The 23,460-nt window shown below is 40.3% G+C and overlaps 3 protein-coding genes and 1 pseudogene across 3 annotated transcripts; all 4 read left to right on the forward strand.

The window, feature by feature from the left end:
- Window positions 1-2,827: 2,827 nt before the first annotated feature.
- Window positions 2,828-8,885, forward strand: LOC145139290 (uncharacterized; annotated as a pseudogene).
- Window positions 8,886-11,082: 2,197 nt separating this feature from the next.
- Window positions 11,083-13,013, forward strand: LOC145139243 (uncharacterized). The gene has a single exon (XM_079073139.1). The coding sequence runs from the start codon at window positions 11,140-11,142 to the stop codon at window positions 12,832-12,834; it is 1,695 nt and encodes a 564-aa protein (XP_078929265.1). The 5' UTR covers window positions 11,083-11,139; the 3' UTR covers window positions 12,835-13,013.
- A 2,197-nt stretch (window positions 13,014-15,210) lies between these two features.
- LOC145140928 (uncharacterized) lies at window positions 15,211-17,137 on the forward strand. The gene has a single exon (XM_079074310.1). The coding sequence runs from the start codon at window positions 15,268-15,270 to the stop codon at window positions 16,960-16,962; it is 1,695 nt and encodes a 564-aa protein (XP_078930436.1). The 5' UTR covers window positions 15,211-15,267; the 3' UTR covers window positions 16,963-17,137.
- Window positions 17,138-19,332: 2,195 nt separating this feature from the next.
- LOC145138625 (uncharacterized) lies at window positions 19,333-21,263 on the forward strand. Its single transcript, XM_079072675.1, has one exon. It carries the CDS (start codon window positions 19,390-19,392, stop codon window positions 21,082-21,084), a length of 1,695 nt encoding a protein of 564 aa, XP_078928801.1. The 5' UTR covers window positions 19,333-19,389; the 3' UTR covers window positions 21,085-21,263.
- The last annotated feature ends 2,197 nt before the right edge of the window (window positions 21,264-23,460 follow it).

Genomic DNA, 23,460 nt, shown 5'->3' on the forward strand with positions numbered 1-23,460 from the left:
TGTTCATAGACACGGATTCAACATGTCAATAACATTGTTCCTTCATTGGCATAAATGAACTTTATGCGGATGACAACCGATTATCAACTTAATTTTCCCAATTATATACTATGCGATTTTATGAATTGAAACTATAAAAGCGGTTTTATGGATTAAAGATAGATCCGGTCCTAACGCATATGTTAAGGGTATAAGAATGAAGCGCAATATGATAGCTTACTTGTATATGCGAATTGCCTTCCTAAACCATATTATTTGATATTTTACTTTTATAAACCGCACATAGATTATAAACTAGTCAGAATATGATGATTTTTAATGGAATGGTTATCTTCTTGAATACATTCATGATTCTGAAATGTGTACAAAGACAAGCACAACAAGTTACGTGTAATTTTTCAGATAGCATGTATGGAAGATTTGCATCGAATTAGAAGTGCTTCCCTAGTAACTGTCTTCATCGTTTCGGAATTTAGAAGGTAATAGCGAAGGCAGTTCGTGAAGACCTACCAGTTTAAACAATTTACAAGAGGATGTAATAGTCAGATATAGAGTACTCACCATTTGTGGTGTTGTGAAGCTGGTTGTATAGTTGAATACATAGCTTTCGCATCTTTGTTATCACGAAACAAGGTCTCTGGGTTTTGCCCAACCTGTCGAGCAATTGCATTCCTTAATTTATATTTCAAGTGCTCGAGTCATGCATTAGTCAACGAAACGGTATTACAAGTACGATAAGGAAAGGTGCCCGTCAGTCAAGGTTGAAGATTCAAGTGTCGGTTTACAAAAAGTTGTAATTTATGAGTATATTAGGGTTCTTTGAGTTGGTAGTTCAACAATGGGATCCGGTGATTGTTTCAAGAACAACCGATATTGTTGTTTATGTTGAACATTCGCAACTGTCAAGAACAACCTAAAAAAAATCTCATAACATTTGTGATATTTATTCATTTTGGAGTAAATACGGCTATATATACACATCAAATTCCTTCGTCTCGAGGCTTTGGTTTTCTCTAATATGTATACACCTTAACTCGTAGTCCATAATACCATAAAGAAAGGTTGACACAATCCATCCGATAACCCATGTTTTTTATTATTTCATACCCCGTTTTCGTGACGATTTTATAATATTTATGTCATACTTATAAATTTTGAAAATAAACACCACCCGATTAACTTATTTTCCGGTCATAGACACAGGATTCAACATGTCAATAACATAGATCCTTCATTGGCATAAATGAACTATATGCGGATGACAACCGATTATCAACTTAATTTTCCCAATTATATTCTATGAAATTTTACGAATTGAAACTATAAAAGTGGTTTTACGGATTAAAGATAGATCTGGTCGTAACGCATATGTTAAGGGTACGTATAAGAATGAATCACAATATGATATTTTTATATGCGAATTGCCTTCCTAAACCATATTATTTGATATTTTACTTTTATAAACCGGACATAGTTTATAAACTTGTCGCAATATGATTATTTTTAATGGAATGGTTATCCTCTTGAATACATTCATGATTCTGAAATGTGTACAAAAACAAGCACAGCGAGTTACGTGTAATTATACAGATAGCATGTGTGGAAGATATACGTCGAATTGGAAGTGCTTCCCTAGTAACTGTCTTCATCGTTTCTGACTTTAGAAGGTAATAGCGAAGGCAGTTTGTGAAGACCTGCCCGTTTAAGCAATTTACAAGAGGAAGTAATAGTCGGATATAGAGCAACAACCATTTGTGATGTTGTGAAGCAGGTTGTAGAGTTGAATACATAGCCTTCGCATCTTTGTTATCGCGAAACAAGGTCTCTAGGTTTTGCCCAACCTGTCGAGCAGTTGCATTCTTTAATTTTTAGGATCACCTGAAGTAGAGAAAGGGAGATGGCTCCATAGCCAGTGCAGCAAGATTCAAATACCTCCCTCCAAGTGTCCTAGTTAAAACGCTCAGGATCCCGAATTAGCATGATGTAAAGTTTGATGTTTGTAATCAGATAGTGCTTTTCCGTATTGCTAGGAGAAGCCATGCGGAAGAAGCCGAGAGAGAATGTGATCGGAAGAAGAGAATAATGTGGTCTGCGGCTAGGTTCAGATGAGAGGAGAGATATAAGATTTAGAGGAGAGGATTAAGGTAATATATTATATAAAGATAACATCTCAGTACCGACAGCTTAGAGAAAAAAGAATAGAAAAATGGACACTCACAATCGAGTAATAAAGAATTTTGTTGTGGTCATTTTGGAAAATGTTAAAAATGTGGGTTAGAAATTTAAAGCCCCCCATTCCAGGTTCCTTTTGTGATTATCCCAATAAAATATGTGATTGCAAAAGCAAAGATGCAAAGTTCTCTTAAATCTGCACACTTGGGTTTTTAACAAACCAACTGGGATTTTAACATAACAATATTCGGTTGCTCAAGTATTGATCATGCATTGAACCTACTGAATAAATTATTTAAATTCAATATTTTTACGTCATATGTCTGAATTCTAGTTGTCCTAGTTTTATGATAAGATATATGATTTCTGACAATTCTTTTGCTGGTTACACACCCATATATGATTTATAACTTTGATTACTTCGGTATTTTGTCTGACATCGACAAACAATTAACAATATGAGATGTAAATAATGTATTTGACTTTTATAAGATTGTTTATAAAGGTTGTTGTTGAAAATGTCAAATAATATTTGACCAATTCTTGGCCTACATGAACAATATGTTAGTGACTCCCAAGTCCCAAGTATCCAACTTCATTTTCCGAATTTAATACTATGCAATCTGATGGAATTGAAACTATAAAAGGGGGTCTATACATTGCACAACATATCCAAATCATTTATCTTATATCTCAACTACACAATAGATGATAGAGATGGCCATGGCTTGGCCTCGATTACTCTTTGCTTTTGCAATATGTGTGTTGGCAACTCTAGTCCTCGCAGATCATGATGATCATTATGTTTATGCATCACCACCACCACCGAGCTATGATTACAAGTCACCACCGCCGCCAGTCAAATCACCTCCACCATATTATTACAAGTCACCTCCACCACCGGTAAAATCACCACCGCCACCATATTATTACAAATCTCCCCCACCACCAACTAAATCACCACCACCTTCCTACTACTACAAGTCACCACCACCACCAACAAAATCGCCTCCTCCCCATCCATACTACTACAAGTCGCCGCCACCACCGTCTAGGTCACCACCACCTCCATATATTTATAAATCACCACCACCATCTCCTCGTACTCCCTATATCATCAAATCTCCTCCACCACCATCACCATTGGCTCCTCCTCCTCCGTACATCTATAAATCCCCACCGCCACCTTCAATTTCACCGCCTCCTCCTTATGTTTCCAAGTCACCTCCACCACCATCTCCATCACCGCCGCCTCCTTACATCTACAAGTCTCCACCACCACCTTCACCCTCACCTCCCCCACCTTATGTATACAAATCTCCTCCCCCACCGTCACCATCGCCTCCTCCACCGTACATTTACAAATCACCACTGCCACCTTCACCTTCACCACCTCCTCCTTATGTTTACAAGTCACCTCCACCACCGTCACCATCACCGCCTCCACCATTCATTTACAAGTCGCCACCACCACCTTCACCCTCACTTCCCCCACCTTATGTATACAAATCTCCTCCTCCGCCATCACCATCACCTCCTCCTCCATACATGTACAAGTCGCCACCACCACCTTCACATTCCCCTCCACCACCTTATGTATACAAATCTCCTCCTCCACCATCACCATCGCATCCTCCTCCATACATTTACAAATCCCCACCGCCACCTTCACCTTCACCACCTCCTCCTTATGTTTACAAGTCACCTCCCCCACCGTCACCATCACCGCCTCCACCTTACTTTTACAAGTCGCCACCGCCACCTTTACCCTCACCTCCCCCGCCTTATGTTTACAAGTCACCTCCACCACCATCACCTTCACCGCCTCCTCCTTACATCTACAAGTCTCCACCACCACCTTCACCTTCACCTCCCCCACCCCCACCTTATGTATACAAATCTCCTCCTCCACCATCACCATCGCCTCCTCCTCCATACATCTATAAATCCCCACCACCACCTTCACCCTCACCTCCCCCGCCTTATGTATAGAAATCTCCTCCTCCACCATCACCATCACCTCCTCCTCCGTACATCTATAAATCCCCACCACCACCTTCACCCTCACCTCCCCCACCTTATGTATACAAATCTCCTCCTCCACCATCACCATCGCCTCCTCCTCCATACATTTACAAATCGCCACCGCCACCTTCACCCTCACCTCCCCCACCTTATGTTTACAACTCACCTCCGCCACCGTCGCCATCACCGCCTCCTCCTTACATCTACAAGTCGCCGCCACCACCTTCACCCTCGCCTCCCCCGCCTTATGTATACAAATCTCCTCCCCCACCATCACCATCGCCTCCTCCTCCGTACATTTACAAATCCCCGCCGCCACCTTCACCTTCACCACCTCCTCCTTACATCTACAACTCTCCACCATACTACGTATAAGAAAGATATCAAGCATATTTTCAATTAACTAACTAAGTTGTTTAAACATTCTTATACACCCTGCTTGTGAATTTCAATGTTTATGGGTACCTCATTTTCTTATTTATTTGTTGCAAACGTTTATTACTTTGTGTTATAATTTACATCTCAAAAATATTATTCAATACTTTAGTTATGTATATTGGTTTTGTTTATTTATCATGTTGACGTGTTTATGCTTTCCGTTTGTAATTTATATTCCAAGTGCTCGAATCATGCATTAGTCAACGAAATGGTATTACAAGTACAATAAGGAAAGTTGCCAGTAGGTTGAAGATTCAAGTGTCAGTTTACAAAAAGTTGTAATTTATGAGTATATTAGGGTTTTTTGAGTTGGTAGTTCAACAATGGGATCCGGTGATTGTTTCAAGAACGACCGATATTGTTGTTTATGTTGAGCATTCGCAACTGTCGAGAACAACCTAAAAAAAATCTCATAAAATTTGTGATATTTATTCATTTTGGAGTAAATACGGATATATATACACATCAAATTCCTTCGTTTCGAGGCTTTGGTTTTCTCTAATATGTATACACCTTAACTCGCAGTCCATAATACCATAAAGAAAGGTTGACACAATCCATCCGATAACCCAAGTTTTTTCTTATTTCATACCCCGTTTTCGTGACGATTTTCTAATATTTATGTCATATTTATAAGTTTTGAAAATAAACACCACCAGATTAACTTATTTCCCGGTCATAAACACAGGATTCAACATGTCAATAACATTGATCCTTCATTGGCATAAATGAACTATATGCGGATGACAACCGATTATCAACTTAATTTTCCCAATTATATACTATGCAATTTTACGAATTGAAACTGTAAAAGCGGTTTTACGGATTAAAGATAGATCTGGTCGTAACGCATATGTTAAGGGTACGTATAAGAATGAATCACAATATGATAGTTTATTTTTATATGCGAATTGCCTTCCTAAACCATATTATTTGATATTTTGCTTTTATAAACCGGACATAGTTTATAAACTAGTCACAATATGATTATTTTTAATGGAAAGGTTATCTTCTTGAATACATTCATGATTCTGAAATGTGTACAAAAACAAGCACAGCGAGTTACGTGTAATTTTACAGATAGCATGTGTGGAAGATATACGTCGAACTGGAAGTGTTTCCCTAGTAACTGTCTTCATCGTTTCTGACTTTAGAAGGTAATAGCGAAGGCAGTTCCTGAAGACCTGCCCGTTTAAGCAATTTACAAGAGGAAGTAATAGTCGGATAAAGAGCAACCACCATTTGTGATGTTGTGAAACTGGTTGTGGAGTTGAATATATAGCCTGCGCATCTTTGTTATCGCGAAACAAGGTCTCTAAGTTTTGCCCAACCTGTCGAGCAGTTGCATTCTTTAATTTTTAGGATCACCTGAAGTAGAGAAAGGGAGATGGCTCCATAGCCAGTGCAGCGAGATTCAAATACCTCCCTCCAAGTGTCCTAGTTAAAACGCTCAGGATCCCGAATTAGCATGATGTAAAGTTTGATGTTTGTAATCAGATAGTGCTTTTCCGTATTGCTAGGAGAAGCCATGCGGAAGAAGCCGAGAGAGAATGTGATCGGAAGAAGAGAATAATGTGGTCTGCGGCTAGGTTCAGATGAGAGGAGAGATATAAGATTTAGAGGAGAGGATTAAGGAAATATATTTTATAAAGATAACGTCTCAGTACCGACAGCTTAGAGAAAAAAGAATAGAAAAATGGACACTCACAATCGAGTAATAAAGAATTTTGTTGTGGTCATTTTGGAAAATGTTAAAAATGTGGGTTAGAAACTTTAAGCCCCCCATTCCAGGTTCCTTTTGTGATTATCCCAATAAAATATGTGATTGCAAACGCAAAGATGCAAAGTTCTCTTAAATCTGCACACTTGGGTTTTTAACAAACCAATTGGGTTTTTAACATAACAATATTCGGTTGCTCAAGTATTGATCATGCATTGAACCTGCTGAATAAATTATTTAAATTCAATATTTTTACGTCATATGTCTGAATTCTAGTTGTCCTAGTTTTATGATAAGATATATGATTTCTGACAATTATTTTGCTGGTTACACACCCATATATGATTTATAACTTTGATTAATTCGGTATTTTGTCTGACATCGACAAACAATTAACATTATGATATGTAAATAATGTATTTGACTTTTATAAGATTGTTTATAAAGGTTGTTGTTGAAAATGTCAAATAATATTTGACCAATTCTTGGCCTACATGAACAATATGTAAGTGACTCCCAAGTCCCAAGTATCCAACTTCATTTTCCGAATTTAATACTATGCAATCTGATGGAATTGAAACTATAAAAGGGGGTCTATACATTGCACAACATATCCAAATCATTTATCTTATATCTCAACTACACAATAGATGATAGAGATGGCCATGGCTTGGCCTCGATTACTCTTTGCTTTTGCAATATGTGTGTTGGCAACTCTAGTCCTCGCAGATCATGATGATCATTATGTTTATGCATCACCACCGCCACTGAGCTATGATTACAAGTCACCACCGCCGCCAGTCAAATCACCTCCACCATATTATTACAAGTCACCTCCACCACCGGTAAAATCACCACCGCCACCATATTATTACAAATCTCCCCCACCACCAACTAAATCACCACCACCTTCCTACTACTACAAGTCACCACCACCACCAACAAAATCGCCTCCTCCCCATCCATACTACTACAAGTCGCCGCCACCACCGTCTAGGTCACCACCACCTCCATATATTTATAAATCACCACCACCACCACCACCATCTCCTCGTACTCCCTATATCTACAAATCTCCTCCACCACCATCACCATTGGCTCCTCCTCCTCCGTACATCTATAAATCCCCACCGCCACCTTCAATTTCACCGCCTCCTCCTTATGTTTCCAAGTCACCTCCACCACCATCTCCATCACCGCCGCCTCCTTACATCTACAAGTCTCCACCACCACCTTCACCCTCACCTCCCCCACCTTATGTATACAAATCTCCTCCCCCACCGTCACCATCGCCTCCTCCACCGTACATTTACAAATCACCACCGCCACCTTCACCTTCACCACCTCCTCCTTATGTTTACAAGTCACCTCCACCACCGTCACCATCACCGCCTCCACCATTCATTTACAAGTCGCCACCACCACCTTCACCCTCACTTCCCCCACCTTATGTATACAAATCTCCTCCTCCGCCATCACCATCACCTCCTCCTCCATACATGTACAAGTCGCCACCACCACCTTCACCTTCCCCTCCACCACCTTATGTATACAAATCTCCTCCCCCACCATCACCATCGCCTCCTCCTCCATACATTTACAAATCCCCACCGCCACCTTCACCTTCACCACCTCCTCCTTATGTTTACAAGTCACCTCCCCCACCGTCACCATCACCGCCTCCACCTTACTTTTACAAGTCGCCACCGCCACCTTTACCCTCACCTCCCCCGCCTTATGTTTACAAGTCACCTCCACCACCATCACCTTCACCGCCTCCTCCTTACATCTACAAGTCTCCACCACCACCTTCACCTTCACCTCCCCCACCCCCACCTTATGTATACAAATCTCCTCCTCCACCATCACCATCGCCTCCTCCTCCATACATCTATAAATCCCCACCACCACCTTCACCCTCACCTCCCCCGCCTTATGTATACAAATCTCCTCCTCCACCATCACCATCACCTCCTCCTCCGTACATCTATAAATCCCCACCACCACCTTCACCCTCACCTCCCCCACCTTATGTATACAAATCTCCTCCTCCACCATCACCATCGCCTCCTCCTCCATACATTTACAAATCGCCACCGCCACCTTCACCCTCACCTCCCCCACCTTATGTTTACAACTCACCTCCGCCACCGTCGCCATCACCGCCTCCTCCTTACATCTACAAGTCGCCGCCACCACCTTCACCCTCGCCTCCCCCGCCTTATGTATACAAATCTCCTCCCCCACCATCACCATCGCCTCCTCCTCCGTACATTTACAAATCCCCGCCGCCACCTTCACCTTCACCACCTCCTCCTTACATCTACAACTCTCCACCATACTACGTATAAGAAAGATATCAAGCATATTTTCAATTAACTAACTAAGTTGTTTAAACATTCTTATACACCCTGCTTGTGAATTTCAATGTTTATGGGTACCTCATTTTCTTATTTATTTGTTGCAAACGTTTATTACTTTGTGTTATAATTTACATCTCAAAAATATTATTCAATACTTTAGTTATGTATATCGGTTTTGTTTATTTATCGTGTTGACGTGTTTATGCTTTCCTTATGTAATTTATATTCCAAGTGCTCGAATCATGCATTAGTCAACGAAATGGTATTACAAGTACAATAAGGAAAGTTGCCAGTAGGTTGAAGATTCACGTGTCGGTTTACAAAAAGTTGTAATTTATTAGTATATTAGGGTTCTTTGAGTTGGTAGTTCAACAATGGGATCCGGTGATTGTTTCAAGAACGACCGATATTGTTGTTTATGTTGAGCATTCGCAACTGTCGAGAACAACCTAAAAAAAATCTCATAAAATTTGTGATATTTATTCATTTTGGAGTAAATACGGATATATATACACATCAAATTCCTTTGTTTCGAGGCTTTGGTTTTCTCTAATATGTATACACCTTAACTCGCAGTCCATAATACCATAAAGAAAGGTTGACACAATCCATCCGATAACCCAAGTTTTTTCTTATTTCATACCCCGTTTTCGTGACGATTTTCTAATATTTATGTCATATTTATAAGTTTTGAAAATAAACACCACCAGATTAACTTATTTCCCGGTCATAAACACAGGATTCAACATGTCAATAACATTGATCCTTCATTGGCATAAATGAACTATATGCGGATGACAACCGATTATCAACTTAATTTTCCCAATTATATACTATGCAATTTTACGAATTGAAACTGTAAAAGCGGTTTTACGGATTAAAGATAGATCTGGTCGTAACGCATATGTTAAGGGTACGTATAAGAATGAATCACAATATGATAGTTTATTTTTATATGCGAATTGCCTTCCTAAACCATATTATTTGATATTTTGCTTTTATAAACCGGACATAGTTTATAAACTAGTCACAATATGATTATTTTTAATGGAAAGGTTATCTTCTTGAATACATTCATGATTCTGAAATGTGTACAAAAACAAGCACAGCGAGTTACGTGTAATTTTACAGATAGCATGTGTGGAAGATATACGTCGAACTGGAAGTGCTTCCCTAGTAACTGTGTTCATCGTTTCTGACTTTAGAAGGTAATAGCGAAGGCAGTTCCTGAAGACCTGCCCGTTTAAGCAATTTACAAGAGGAAGTAATAGTCGGATAAAGAGCAACCACCATTTGTGATGTTGTGAAGCTGGTTGTGGAGTTGAATATATAGCCTTCGCATCTTTGTTATCACGAAACAAGGTCTCTAGGTTTTGCCCAACCTGTCGGGCAGTTGCATTCTTTAATTTTTAGGATCACCTGAAGTAGAGAAAGGGAGATGGCTCCATAGCCAGTGCAGCGAGATTCAAATACCTCCCTCCAAGTGTCCTAGTTAAAACGCTCAGGATCCCGAATTAGCATGATGTAAAGTTTGATGTTTGTAATCAGATAGTGCTTTTCCGTATTGCTAGGAGAAGCCATGCGGAAGAAGCCGAGAGAGAATGTGATCGGAAGAAGAGAATAATGTGGTCTGCGGCTAGGTTCAGATGAGAGGAGAGATATAAGATTTAGAGGAGAGGATTAAGGAAATATATTTTATAAAGATAACGTCTCAGTACCGACAGCTTAGAGAAAAAAGAATAGAAAAATGGACACTCACAATCGAGTAATAAAGAATTTTGTTGTGGTCATTTTGGAAAATGTTAAAAATGTGGGTTAGAAACTTTAAGCCCCCCATTCCAGGTTCCTTTTGTGATTATCCCAATAAAATATGTGATTGCAAACGCAAAGATGCAAAGTTCTCTTAAATCTGCACACTTGGGTTTTTAACAAATCAATTGGGTTTTTAACATAACAATATTCGGTTGCTCAAGTATTGATCATGCATTGAACCTGCTGAATAAATTATTTAAATTCAATATTTTTACGTCATATGTCTGAATTCTAGTTGTCCTAGTTTTATGATAAGATATATGATTTCTGACAATTATTTTGCTGGTTACACACCCATATATGATTTATAACTTTGATTAATTCGGTATTTTGTCTGACATCGACAAACAATTAACATTATGATATGTAAATAATGTATTTGACTTTTATAAGATTGTTTATAAAGGTTGTTGTTGAAAATGTCAAATAATATTTGACCAATTCTTGGCCTACATGAACAATATGTAAGTGACTCCCAAGTCCCAAGTATCCAACTTCATTTTCCGAATTTAATACTATGCAATCTGATGGAATTGAAACTATAAAAGGGGGTCTATACATTGCACAACATATCCAAATCATTTATCTTATATCTCAACTACACAATAGATGATAGAGATGGCCATGGCTTGGCCTCGATTACTCTTTGCTTTTGCAATATGTGTGTTGGCAACTCTAGTCCTCGCAGATCATGATGATCATTATGTTTATGCATCACCACCGCCACTGAGCTATGATTACAAGTCACCACCGCCGCCAGTCAAATCACCTCCACCATATTATTACAAGTCACCTCCACCACCGGTAAAATCACCACCGCCACCATATTATTACAAATCTCCCCCACCACCAACTAAATCACCACCACCTTCCTACTACTACAAGTCACCACCACCACCAACAAAATCGCCTCCTCCCCATCCATACTACTACAAGTCGCCGCCACCACCGTCTAGGTCACCACCACCTCCATATATTTATAAATCACCACCACCACCACCACCATCTCCTCGTACTCCCTATATCTACAAATCTCCTCCACCACCATCACCATTGGCTCCTCCTCCTCCGTACATCTATAAATCCCCACCGCCACCTTCAATTTCACCGCCTCCTCCTTATGTTTCCAAGTCACCTCCACCACCATCTCCATCACCGCCGCCTCCTTACATCTACAAGTCTCCACCACCACCTTCACCCTCACCTCCCCCACCTTATGTATACAAATCTCCTCCCCCACCGTCACCATCGCCTCCTCCACCGTATATTTACAAATCACCACCGCCACCTTCACCTTCACCACCTCCTCCTTATGTTTACAAGTCACCTCCACCACCGTCACCATCACCGCCTCCACCATTCATTTACAAGTCGCCACCACCACCTTCACCCTCACTTCCCCCACCTTATGTATACAAATCTCCTCCTCCGCCATCACCATCACCTCCTCCTCCATACATGTACAAGTCGCCACCACCACCTTCACCTTCCCCTCCACCACCTTATGTATACAAATCTCCTCCCCCACCATCACCATCGCCTCCTCCTCCATACATTTACAAATCCCCACCGCCACCTTCACCTTCACCACCTCCTCCTTATGTTTACAAGTCACCTCCCCCACCGTCACCATCACCGCCTCCACCTTACTTTTACAAGTCGCCACCGCCACCTTTACCCTCACCTCCCCCGCCTTATGTTTACAAGTCACCTCCACCACCATCACCTTCACCGCCTCCTCCTTACATCTACAAGTCTCCACCACCACCTTCACCTTCACCTCCCCCACCTTATGTATACAAATCTCCTCCTCCACCATCACCATCGCCTCCTCCTCCATACATCTATAAATCCCCACCACCACCTTCACCCTCACCTCCCCCGCCTTATGTATACAAATCTCCTCCTCCACCATCACCATCACCTCCTCCTCCGTACATCTATAAATCCCCACCACCACCTTCACCCTCACCTCCCGCACCTTATGTATACAAATCTCCTCCTCCACCATCACCATCGCCTCCTCCTCCATACATTTACAAATCGCCACCGCCACCTTCACCCTCACCTCCCCCACCTTATGTTTACAACTCACCTCCGCCACCGTCGCCATCACCGCCTCCTCCTTACATCTACAAGTCGCCGCCACCACCTTCACCCTCGCCTCCCCCGCCTTATGTATACAAATCTCCTCCCCCACCATCACCATCGCCTCCTCCTCCGTACATTTACAAATCCCCGCCGCCACCTTCACCTTCACCACCTCCTCCTTACATCTACAACTCTCCACCATACTACGTATAAGAAAGATATCAAGCATATTTTCAATTAACTAACTAAGTTGTTTAAACATTCTTATACACCCTGCTTGTGAATTTCAATGTTTATGGGTACCTCATTTTCTTATTTATTTGTTGCAAACGTTTATTACTTTGTGTTATAATTTACATCTCAAAAATATTATTCAATACTTTAGTTATGTATATCGGTTTTGTTTATTTATCGTGTTGACGTGTTTATGCTTTCCTTATGTAATTTATATTCCAAGTGCTCGAATCATGCATTAGTCAACGAAATGGTATTACAAGTACAATAAGGAAAGTTGCCAGTAGGTTGAAGATTCACGTGTCGGTTTACAAAAAGTTGTAATTTATTAGTATATTAGGGTTCTTTGAGTTGGTAGTTCAACAATGGGATCCGGTGATTGTTTCAAGAACGACCGATATTGTTGTTTATGTTGAGCATTCGCAACTGTCGAGAACAACCTAAAAAAAATCTCATAAAATTTGTGATATTTATTCATTTTGGAGTAAATACGGATATATATACACATCAAATTCCTTTGTTTCGAGGCTTTGGTTTTCTCTAATATGTATACACCTTAACTCGCAGTCCATAATACCATAAAGAAAGGTTGACACAATCCATCCGATAACCCAAGTTTTTTCTTATTTCATACCCCGTTTTCGTGACGATTTTCTAATATTTATGTCATATTTATAAGTTTTGAAAATAAACACCACCAGATTAACTTATTTCCCGGTCATAAACACAGGATTCAACATGTCAATAACATTGATCCTTCATTGGCATAAATGAACTATATGCGGATGACAACCGATTATCAACTTAATTTTCCCAATTATATACTATGCAATTTTACGAATTGAAACTGTAAAAGCGGTTTTACGGATTAAAGATAGATCTGGTCGTAACGCATATGTTAAGGGTACGTATAAGAATGAATCACAATATGATAGTTTATTTTTATATGCGAATTGCCTTCCTAAACCATATTATTTGATATTTTGCTTTTATAAACCGGACATAGTTTATAAACTAGTCACAATATGATTATTTTTAATGGAAAGGTTATCTTCTTGAATACATTCATGATTCTGAAATGTGTACAAAAACAAGCACAGCGAGTTACGTGTAATTTTACAGATAGCATGTGTGGAAGATATACGTCGAACTGGAAGTGCTTCCCTAGTAACTGTCTTCATCGTTTCTGACTTTAGAAGGTAATAGCGAAGGCAGTTCCTGAAGACCTGCCCGTTTAAGCAATTTACAAGAGGAAGTAATAGTCGGATAAAGAGCAACCACCATTTGTGATGTTGTGAAGCTGGTTGTGGAGTTGAATATATAGCCTTCGCATCTTTGTTATCGCGAAACAAGGTCTCTAGGTTTTGCCCAACCTGTCGGGCAGTTGCATTCTTTAATTTTTAGGATCACCTGAAGTAGAGAAAGGGAGATGGCTCCATAGCCAGTGCAGCGAGATTCAAATACCTCCCTCCAAGTGTCCTAGTTAAAACGCTCAGGATCCCGAATTAGCATGATGTAAAGTTTGATGTTTGTAATCAGATAGTGCTTTTCCGTATTGCTAGGAGAAGCCATGCGGAAGAAGCCGAGAGAGAATGTGATCGGAAGAAGAGAATAATGTGGTCTGCGGCTAGGTTCAGATGAGAGGAGAGATATAAGATTTAGAGGAGAGGATTAAGGAAATATATTTTATAAAGATAACGTCTCAGTACCGACAGCTTAGAGAAAAAAGAATAGAAAAATGGACACTCACAATCGAGTAATAAAGAATTTTGTTGTGGTCATTTTGGAAAATGTTAAAAATGTGGGTTAGAAACTTTAAGCCCCCCATTCCAGGTTCCTTTTGTGATTATCCCAATAAAATATGTGATTGCAAACGCAAAGATGCAAAGTTCTCTTAAATCTGCACACTTGGGTTTTTAACAAATCAATTGGGTTTTTAACATAACAATATTCGGTTGCTCAAGTATTGATCATGCATTGAACCTGCTGAATAAATTATTTAAATTCAATATTTTTACGTCATATGTCTGAATTCTAGTTGTCCTAGTTTTATGATAAGATATATGATTTCTGACAATTATTTTGCTGGTTACACACCCATATATGATTTATAACTTTGATTAATTCGGTATTTTGTCTGACATCGACAAACAATTAACATTATGATATGTAAATAATGTATTTGACTTTTATAAGATTGTTTATAAAGGTTGTTGTTGAAAATGTCAAATAATATTTGACCAATTCTTGGCCTACATGAACAATATGTAAGTGACTCCCAAGTCCCAAGTATCCAACTTCATTTTCCGAATTTAATACTATGCAATCTGATGGAATTGAAACTATAAAAGGGGGTCTATACATTGCACAACATATCCAAATCATTTATCTTATATCTCAACTACACAATAGATGATAGAGATGGCCATGGCTTGGCCTCGATTACTCTTTGCTTTTGCAATATGTGTGTTGGCAACTCTAGTCCTCGCAGATCATGATGATCATTATGTTTATGCATCACCACCACCACCGAGCTATGATTACAAGTCACCACCGCCGCCAGTCAAATCACCTCCACCATATTATTACAAGTCACCTCCACCACCGGTAAAATCACCACCGCCACCATATTATTACAAATCTCCCCCACCACGAACTAAATCACCACCACCTTCCTACTACTACAAGTCACCACCACCACCAACAAAATTGCTTCCTCCCCATCCATACTACTACAAGTCGCCGCCACCACCGTCTAGGTCACCACCACCTCCATATATTTATAAATCACCACCACCACCACCACCATCTCCTCGTACTCCCTATATCTACAAATCTCCTCCACCACCATCACCATTGGCTCCTCCTCCTCCGTACATCTATAAATCCCCACCGCCACCTTCAATTTCACCGCCTCCTCCTTATGTTTCCAAGTCACCTCCACCACCATCTCCATCACCGCCGCCTCCTTACATCTACAAGTCTCCACCACCACCTTCACCCTCACCTCCCCCACCTTATGTATACAAATCTCCTCCCCCACCGTCACCATCGCCTCCTCCACCGTACATTTACAAATCACCACCGCCACCTTCACCTTCACCACCTCCTCCTTATGTTTACAAGTCACCTCCACCACCGTCACCATCACCGCCTCCACCATTCATTTACAAGTCGCCACCACCACCTTCACCCTCACTTCCCCCACCTTATGTATACAAATCTCCTCCTCCGCCATCACCATCACCTCCTCCTCCATACATGTACAAGTCGCCACCACCACCTTCACCTTCCCCTCCACCACCTTATGTATACAAATCTCCTCCCCCACCATCACCATCGCCTCCTCCTCCATACATTTACAAATCCCCACCGCCACCTTCACCTTCACCACCTCCTCCTTATGTTTACAAGTCACCTCCCCCACCGTCACCATCACCGCCTCCACCTTACTTTTACAAGTCGCCACCGCCACCTTTACCCTCACCTCCCCCGCCTTATGTTTACAAGTCACCTCCACCACCATCACCTTCACCGCCTCCTCCTTACATCTACAAGTCTCCACCACCACCTTCACCTTCACCTCCCCCACCTTATGTATACAAATCTCCTCCTCCACCATCACCATCGCCTCCTCCTCCATACATCTATAAATCCCCACCACCACCTTCACCCTCACCTCCCCCGCCTTATGTATACAAATCTCCTCCTCCACCATCACCATCACCTCCTCCTCCGTACATCTATAAATCCCCACCACCACCTTCACCCTCACCTCCCCCACCTTATGTATACAAATCTCCTCCTCCACCATCACCATCGCCTCCTCCTCCATACATTTACAAATCGCCACCACCACCTTCACCCTCACCTCCCCCACCTTATGTTTACAACTCACCTCCGCCACCGTCGCCATCACCGCCTCCTCCTTACATCTACAAGTCGCCGCCACAACCTTCACCCTCGCCTCCCCCGCCTTATGTATACAAATCTCCTCCCCCACCATCACCATCGCCTCCTCCTCCGTACATTTACAAATCCCCGCCGCCACCTTCACCTTCACCACCTCCTCCTTACATCTACAACTCTCCACCATACTACGTATAAGAAAGATATCAAGCATATTTTCAATTAACTAACTAAGTTGTTTAAACATTCTTATACACCCTGCTTGTGAATTTCAATGTTTATGGGTACCTCATTTTCTTATTTATTTGTTGCAAACGTTTATTACTTTGTGTTATAATTTACATCTCAAAAATATTATTCAATACTTTAGTTATGTATATCGGTTTTGTTTATTTATCGTGTTGACGTGTTTATGCTTTCCTTATGTAATTTATATTCCAAGTGCTCGAATCATGCATTAGTCAACGAAATGGTATTACAAGTACAATAAGGAAAGTTGCCAGTAGGTTGAAGATTCACGTGTCGGTTTACAAAAAGTTGTAATTTATTAGTATATTAGGGTTTTTTGAGTTGGTAGTTCAACAATGGGATCCGGTGATTGTTTCAAGAACGACCGATATTGTTGTTTATGTTGAGCATTCGCAACTGTCGAGAACAACCTAAAAAAAATCTCATAAAATTTGTGATATTTATTCATTTTGGAGTAAATACGGATATATATACACATCAAATTCCTTCGTTTCGAGGCTTTGGTTTTCTCTAATATGTATACACCTTAACTCGCAGTCCATAATACCATAAAGAAAGGCTGACACAATCCATCCGATAACCCAAGTTTTTTCTTATTTCATACCCCGTTTTCGTGACGATTTTCTAATATTTATGTCATATTTATAAGTTTTGAAAATAAACACCACCAGATTAACTCCGGTCATAAACACAGGATTCAACATGTCAATAACATTGATCCTTCATTGGCATAAATGAACTATATGCGGATGACAACCGATTATCAACTTAATTTTCCCAATTATATACTATGCAATTTTACGAATTGAAACTGTAAAAGCGGTTTTACGGATTAAAGATAGATCTGGTCGTAACACATATGTTAAGGGTACGTATAAGAATGAATCACAATATGATAGTTTATTTTTATATGCGAATTGCCTTCCTAAACCATATTATTTGATATTTTGCTTTTATAAACCGGACATAGTTTATAAACTTGTCGCAATATGATTATTTTTAATGGAAAGGTTATCTTCTTGAATACATTCATGATTCTGAAATGTGTACAAAAACAAGCACAGCGAGTTACGTGTAATTTTACAGATAGCATGTGTGGAAGATATGCGTCGAACTGGAAGTGCTTCCCTAGTAACTGTCTTCATCGTTTCTGACTTTAGAAGGTAATAGCGAAGGCAGTTCGTGAAGACCTGCCCGTTTAAGCAATTTACAAGAGGAAGTAATAGTCGGATAAAGAGCAACCACCATTTGTGATGTTGTGAAGCTGGTTGTGGAGTTGAATATATAGCCTTCGCATCTTTGTTATCGCGAAACAAGGTCTCTAGGTTTTGCCCAACCTGTCGGGCAGTTGCATTCTTTAATTTTTAGGATCACCTGAAGTAGAGAAAGGGAGATGGCTCCATAGCCAGTGCAGCGAGATTCAAATACCTCCCTCCAAGTGTCCTAGTTAAAACGCTCAGGATCCCGAATTAGCATGATGTAAAGTTTGATGTTTGTAATCAGATAGTGCTTTTCCGTATTGCTAGGAGAAGCCATGCGGAAGAAGCCGAGAGAGAATGTGATCGGAAGAAGAGAATAATGTGGTCTGCGGCTAGGTTCAGATGAGAGGAGAGATATAAGATTTAGAGGAGAGGATTAAGGAAATATATTTTATAAAGATAACGTCTCAGTACCGACAGCTTAGAGAAAAAAGAATAGAAAAATGGACACTCACAATCGAGTAATAAAGAATTTTGTTGTGGTCATTTTGGAAAATGTTAAAAATGTGGGTTAGAAACTTTAAGCCCCCCATTCCAGGTTCCTTTTGTGATTATCCCAATAAAATATGTGATTGCAAACGCAAAGATGCAAAGTTCTCTTAAATCTGCACACTTGGGTTTTTAACAAATCAATTGGGTTTTTAACATAACAATATTCGGTTGCTCAAGTATTGATCATGCATTGAACCTGCTGAATAAATTATTTAAATTCAATATTTTTACGTCATATGTCTGAATTCTAGTTGTCCTAGTTTTATGATAAGATATATGATTTCTGACAATTATTTTGCTGGTTACACACCCATATATGATTTATAACTTTGATTAATTCGGTATTTTGTCTGACATCGACAAACAATTAACATTATGATATGTAAATAATATATTTGACTTTTATAAGATTGTTTATAAAGGTTGTTGTTGAAAATGTCAAATAATATTTGACCAATTCTTGGCCTACATGAACAATATGTAAGTGACTCCCAAGTCCCAAGTATCCAACTTCATTTTCCGAATTTAATACTATGCAATCTGATGGAATTGAAACTATAAAAGGGGGTCTATACATTGCACAACATATCCAAATCATTTATCTTATATCTCAACTACACAATAGATGATAGAGATGGCCATGGCTTGGCCTCGATTACTCTTTGCTTTTGCAATATGTGTGTTGGCAACTCTAGTCCTCGCAGATCATGATGATCATTATGTTTATGCATCACCACCGCCACTGAGCTATGATTACAAGTCACCACCGCCGCCAGTCAAATCACCTCCACCATATTATTACAAGTCACCTCCACCACCGGTAAAATCACCACCGCCACCATATTATTACAAATCTCCCCCACCACCAACTAAATCACCACCACCTTCCTACTACTACAAGTCACCACCACCACCAACAAAATCGCCTCCTCCCCATCCATACTACTACAAGTCGCCGCCACCACCGTCTAGGTCACCACCACCTCCATATATTTATAAATCACCACCACCACCACCACCATCTCCTCGTACTCCCTATATCTACAAATCTCCTCCACCACCATCACCATTGGCTCCTCCTCCTCCGTACATCTATAAATCCCCACCGCCACCTTCAATTTCACCGCCTCCTCCTTATGTTTCCAAGTCACCTCCACCACCATCTCCATCACCGCCGCCTCCTTACATCTACAAGTCTCCACCACCACCTTCACCCTCACCTCCCCCACCTTATGTATACAAATCTCCTCCCCCACCGTCACCATCGCCTCCTCCACCGTACATTTACAAATCACCACCGCCACCTTCACCTTCACCACCTCCTCCTTATGTTTACAAGTCACCTCCACCACCGTCACCATCACCGCCTCCACCATTCATTTACAAGTCGCCACCACCACCTTCACCCTCACTTCCCCCACCTTATGTATACAAATCTCCTCCTCCGCCATCACCATCACCTCCTCCTCCATACATGTACAAGTCGCCACCACCACCTTCACCTTCCCCTCCACCACCTTATGTATACAAATCTCCTCCCCCACCATCACCATCGCCTCCTCCTCCATACATTTACAAATCCCCACCGCCACCTTCACCTTCACCACCTCCTCCTTATGTTTACAAGTCACCTCCCCCACCGTCACCATCACCGCCTCCACCTTACTTTTACAAGTCGCCACCGCCACCTTTACCCTCACCTCCCCCGCCTTATGTTTACAAGTCACCTCCACCACCATCACCTTCACCGCCTCCTCCTTACATCTACAAGTCTCCACCACCACCTTCACCTTCACCTCCCCCGCCTTATGTATACAAATCTCCTCCTCCACCATCACCATCGCCTCCTCCTCCATACATCTATAAATCCCCACCACCACCTTCACCCTCACCTCCCCCGCCTTATGTATACAAATCTCCTCCTCCACCATCACCATCACCTCCTCCTCCGTACATCTATAAATCCCCACCACCACCTTCACCCTCACCTCCCCCACCTTATGTATACAAATCTCCTCCTCCACCATCACCATCGCCTCCTCCTCCATACATTTACAAATCGCCACCGCCACCTTCACCCTCACCTCCCCCACCTTATGTTTACAACTCACCTCCGCCACCGTCGCCATCACCGCCTCCTCCTTACATCTACAAGTCGCCGCCACCACCTTCACCCTCGCCTCCCCCGCCTTATGTATACAAATCTCCTCCCCCACCATCACCATCGCCTCCTCCTCCGTACATTTACAAATCCCCGCCGCCACCTTCACCTTCACCACCTCCTCCTTACATCTACAACTCTCCACCATACTATGTATAAGAAAGATATCAAGCATATTTTCAATTAACTAACTAAGTTGTTTAAACATTCTTATACACCCTGCTTGTGAATTTCAATGTTTATGGGTACCTCATTTTCTTATTTATTTGTTGCAAACGTTTATTACTTTGTGTTATAATTTACATCTCAAAAATATTATTCAATACTTTAGTTATGTATATTGGTTTTGTTTATTTATCATGTTGACGTGTTTATGCTTTCCGTTTGTAATTTATATTCCAAGTGCTCGAATCATGCATTAGTCAACGAAATGGTATTACAAGTACAATAAGGAAAGTTGCCAGTAGGTTGAAGATTCAAGTGTCAGTTTACAAAAAGTTGTAATTTATGAGTAGATTAGGGTTTTTTGAGTTGGTAGTTCAACAATGGGATCCGGTGATTGTTTCAAGAACGACCGATATTGTTGTTTATGTTGAGCATTCGCAACTGTCGAGAACAACCTAAAAAAAATCTCATAAAATTTGTGATATTTATTCATTTTGGAGTAAATACGGATATATATACACATCAAATTCCTTCGTTTCGAGGCTTTGGTTTTCTCTAATATGTATACACCTTAACTCGCAGTCCATAATACCATAAAGAAAGGCTGACACAATCCATCCGATAACCCAAGTTTTTTCTTATTTCATACCCCGTTTTCGTGACGATTTTCTAATATTTATGTCATATTTATAAGTTTTGAAAATAAACACCACCAGATTAACTTATTTCCCGGTCATAAACACAGGATTCAACATGTCAATAACATTGATCCTTCATTGGCATAAATGAACTATATGCGGATGACAACCGATTATCAACTTAATTTTCCCAATTATATACTATGCAATTTTACGAATTGAAACTGTAAAAGCGGTTTTACGGATTAAAGATAGATCTGGTCGTAACGCATATGTTAAGGGTACGTATAAGAATGAATCACAATATGATAGTTTATTTTTATATGCGAATTGCCTTCCTAAACCATATTATTTGATATTTTGCTTTTATAAACCGGACATAGTTTATAAACTTGTCGCAATATGATTATTTTTAATGGAAAGGTTATCTTCTTGAATACATTCATGATTCTGAAATGTGTACAAAAACAAGCACAGCGAGTTACGTGTAATTTTACAGATAGCATGTGTGGAAGATATGCGTCGAACTGGAAGTGCTTCCCTAGTAACTGTGTTCATCGTTTCTGACTTTAGAAGGTAATAGCGAAGGCAGTTCGTGAAGACCTGCCCGTTTAAGCAATTTACAAGAGGAAGTAATAGTCGGATAAAGAGCAACCACCATTTGTGATGTTGTGAAGCTGGTTGTGGAGTTGAATATATAGCCTTCGCATCTTTGTTATCGCGAAACAAGGTCTCTAGGTTTTGCCCAACCTGTCGGGCAGTTGCATTCTTTAATTTTTAGGATCACCTGAAGTAGAGAAAGGGAGATGGCTCCATAGCCAGTGCAGCGAGATTCAAATACCTCCCTCCAAGTGTCCTAGTTAAAACGCTCAGGATCCCGAATTAGCATGATGTAAAGTTTGATGTTTGTAATCAGATAGTGCTTTTCCGTATTGCTAGGAGAAGCCATGCGGAAGAAGCCGAGAGAGAATGTGATCGGAAGAAGAGAATAATGTGGTCTGCGGCTAGGTTCAGATGAGAGGAGAGATATAAGATTTAGAGGAGAGGATTAAGGAAATATATTTTATAAAGATAACGTCTCAGTACCGACAGCTTAGAGAAAAAAGAATAGAAAAATGGACACTCACAATCGAGTAATAAAGAATTTTGTTGTGGTCATTTTGGAAAATGTTAAAAATGTGGGTTAGAAACTTTAAGCCCCCCATTCCAGGTTCCTTTTGTGATTATCCCAATAAAATATGTGATTGCAAACGCAAAGATGCAAAGTTCTCTTAAATCTGCACACTTGGGTTTTTAACAAATCAATTGGGTTTTTAACATAACAATATTCGGTTGCTCAAGTATTGATCATGCATTGAACCTGCTGAATAAATTATTTAAATTCAATATTTTTACGTCATATGTCTGAATTCTAGTTGTCCTAGTTTTATGATAAGATATATGATTTCTGACAATTATTTTGCTGGTTACACACCCATATATGATTTATAACTTTGATTAATTCGGTATTTTGTCTGACATCGACAAACAATTAACATTATGATATGTAAATAATGTATTTGACTTTTATAAGATTGTTTATAAAGGTTGTTGTTGAAAATGTCAAATAATATTTGACCAATTCTTGGCCTACATGAACAATATGTAAGTGACTCCCAAGTCCCAAGTATCCAACTTCATTTTCCGAATTTAATACTATGCAATCTGATGGAATTGAAACTATAAAAGGGGG

Source organism: Lactuca virosa, chromosome 9 (assembly GCF_052849685.1).
Source record: "Lactuca virosa cultivar CGN04683 chromosome 9, Lactuca_virosa_CGN04683_v6, whole genome shotgun sequence".
NCBI classification, from domain to species: domain Eukaryota; kingdom Viridiplantae; phylum Streptophyta; class Magnoliopsida; order Asterales; family Asteraceae; genus Lactuca; species Lactuca virosa.

Coding starts and splice junctions, on each gene's coding strand:
- LOC145139243 (XM_079073139.1), top strand. CDS start 11,140: ATGATAGAGATGGCCATGGCTTGGCCTCGATTACTCTTTGCTTTTGCA.
- LOC145140928 (XM_079074310.1), top strand. CDS start 15,268: ATGATAGAGATGGCCATGGCTTGGCCTCGATTACTCTTTGCTTTTGCA.
- LOC145138625 (XM_079072675.1), top strand. CDS start 19,390: ATGATAGAGATGGCCATGGCTTGGCCTCGATTACTCTTTGCTTTTGCA.